The sequence below is a fragment of the Penaeus monodon genome, chromosome 22 (genome assembly GCF_015228065.2).
Source record: "Penaeus monodon isolate SGIC_2016 chromosome 22, NSTDA_Pmon_1, whole genome shotgun sequence".
In the NCBI taxonomy this organism is placed as follows: Eukaryota; Metazoa; Arthropoda; class Malacostraca; order Decapoda; family Penaeidae; genus Penaeus; species Penaeus monodon.
In genome coordinates, this window is record NC_051407.1 from 26,519,915 (window position 1) to 26,522,306 (window position 2,392).

The following is a 2,392-nucleotide window of genomic DNA, read 5'->3' on the forward strand; positions in this document are numbered from 1 at the left end:
ATGAGAGTTAGTGTGCGTAAGCGTATCTCCTGCATGCAACTGGGCATGAGCGTGTGGCCGTGTGATGTGCCTGTGCGAGTAAGCGGTGGCGTCCCCCTGATATAATAGCATTCTGCTGGCCAAAACCAACATCCCCGCCCCGCCCGCGCCCTCACAACCGGGCCGCCCGCAACCCCACCTGGAGACCTATTTTGCGAGGGGTCCGAGCAGCCCCCCGGTTTTGATTGGTACTGAGGTACAGTGATATAGAGGAGAGTCCGGAGCCAGCCGCAGGCCGCGCCCGGCCCCGCCCGCGTAATATCGTCCCGCCCGCCGGCGCGGCGACGAGCGTCCCCGGCGGCGGGCGTGTAGCACCTGTGGCGGGCTGTCCGGCGGGCGACTGCGGCCCCGGGCGGCTCCACGGCCGGGCGCGCCCACGTCACGCCCGGCCCGTGATTGTACTTTGAAGAAGAGCAAGACCCTGAGTTGTAGCGCGCCTACAGGGCGCAAAGCTCATGCTGGCGTGAGGCTGAAGGAGACCGTGAGAGGGCGCTGCACGCGACGCGCCACCGGCAGGTACACCAGGGAGGGCACAAACTGCTCGCTCTCGGGCTTCGGGTGTTCCGCCTCGCAGCCGTCTCCGCCCTCCGGCCCGTCACTGTTCAGGAGGAAGGGCTGCATCACGAAGCGGCCCGTCGCGCGGGACTTGGTGGGCGTGGCGTGGCTTGTGGGCACGCCGGGCCGGGCGCGATGCTGCTCGCGGATGTGCTGCCGCAGGTCCGTGAGGCGCCGCGCCACCGCACCGCACTTGCGGCACTTGAACAGACGGCGGTGCACGGCGGAGCGTCCCAGCCATGTCCCGCGAGCCCGGGGGTTGTGCATGGCGTGCACATGAGCAAGGCACAGGGCGCGGCTCAGGAACTTCATCCTGCACTGGGAGCATCGCCATCGTTTCCTGCGCCTCAGGGGAATGGACGAGGGCGGCCCATCGGCGTCCTTCCTCGAACCGTCCTTCTGCAGCCCGGGGGAGTCTTGCTCGTGTCTTCCGCTTTCCTGCTCCAGCAACGGCTTCAACAGGCCCTGGAGCTGATGTTGCAAGAGGTGGTGCTGGTAAGCTTCAATGTTAGGCAGCATTTGTGAACAAAGAGGGCAGGGAACTGCTTGTCCTAACACACCTGGGAAGGGCGGCACGCCAGGGGCATGAGTTCGGGAATGGGCATAGAGTAAAGCTGGAGTAGGGGCTGTGAAGGGGCAGACTGTACACTGAAGAGAGTTCCTGGATTTAAGGTCATCGTCTCCTGCACTTCGGGAGGCCTCCGAGCCAGCGTCATGAGCACCATGCACTTTGATGACATGCAGCTGCAGGGCAACCAAGTCCGGCAGAACGTGACCGCAGAGCCCACAGGAGGGGCCTTGCTGTTGCTGAGGTGGGTCACGGGAAACCATGGTGGCCTCGATTTCACGCCACTTCTCCTTGCCTGCATTCTCGTGGTCGTTGGTCAGGTGAGTCTTCAACCACTTGCGATTCTTAAACCGTCGGGAACACAGAGGGCAGTTTTCGATTTCCGATTGGTCGATGCCTTCCTCGCCCTCACGCCCCTCTTCTACAAGACCATGCGTATTCTGCTTGTGGACACGTAAAAAGTACTTGCTACAGAGTTCTTTGTTACAAAGATCACACGTAACACCACCCGATACACCATTTTCTATGTTAATCCCATGCATCTTTAACATATGTGTTTTCATAAAGTATTTATTACATAGTTCCTTGTTACAAATCTCACAATAGGAACGGGAGGTTGACTGAGGTTTCCTGTCCTCTCGACTTTCCACCTCTGCTCTTATCCTCTCCATGAAAGACGTTGGCGGTGCTGGGGGAGTGAACACACCGTGCGCACTCAACATGTGCTGCTGAAGGATATAACGCGAGAAGAAATCTTTCTTGCAAATGGTGCAAAAGGCTTGGTTTTCAGCCGTAGGAGGCGGAGATGCCGACTTCGGTTCGCGAGGGGTCTTTGGGGTTTGGGCTCCTTCACTAGGAGTGGCAGGAGCGTCCTCGTGTCCCAAGATTCCGTGTTCCGTCATCATGTGAGCACGAAGGAAATACTTGTTTCCGACATCCTTATGACACAAGCGACACCGAAGACCCATTTCACCCTGTCGGTTCAGCTGTAAGATCATGGACTGAAGCTTTCGGAGGTCTTCACTAGCATCGGACTCCCCGGATCCTGCAGATTCAATGACTGATGGCCGAGGCATATCCTCGCTCCTGTCTCCTCCATCCTCAGACAGAGGCTCCTGAGACATCCGCTGTCGCTCCCGTTCAGCCTGGGCTTGGTCATGCTGCTCCTCTTCCTGTTGCAGCCTCATCTGATGCTCGTGCAGCCGACGCTGCTGTTCTTCTATCCTCTTC

At 59.2% G+C, this 2,392-nt stretch overlaps 1 protein-coding gene across 1 annotated transcript in view; it reads right to left on the bottom strand.

Annotated features, from left to right (window-relative positions):
* Positions 1 to 393: 393 nt before the first annotated feature.
* The window catches only part of LOC119587051, a 36,603-nt gene continuing 34,604 nt past the window's right edge, over positions 394 to 2,392 (bottom strand). The window contains exon 2 of the mRNA XM_037935799.1: positions 394 to 2,392. This exon is cut by the window's right edge and continues 3,232 nt beyond it. Coding sequence (XP_037791727.1) covers positions 493 to 2,392 — 1,900 coding nt within the window. The 3' untranslated portion in view covers positions 394 to 492.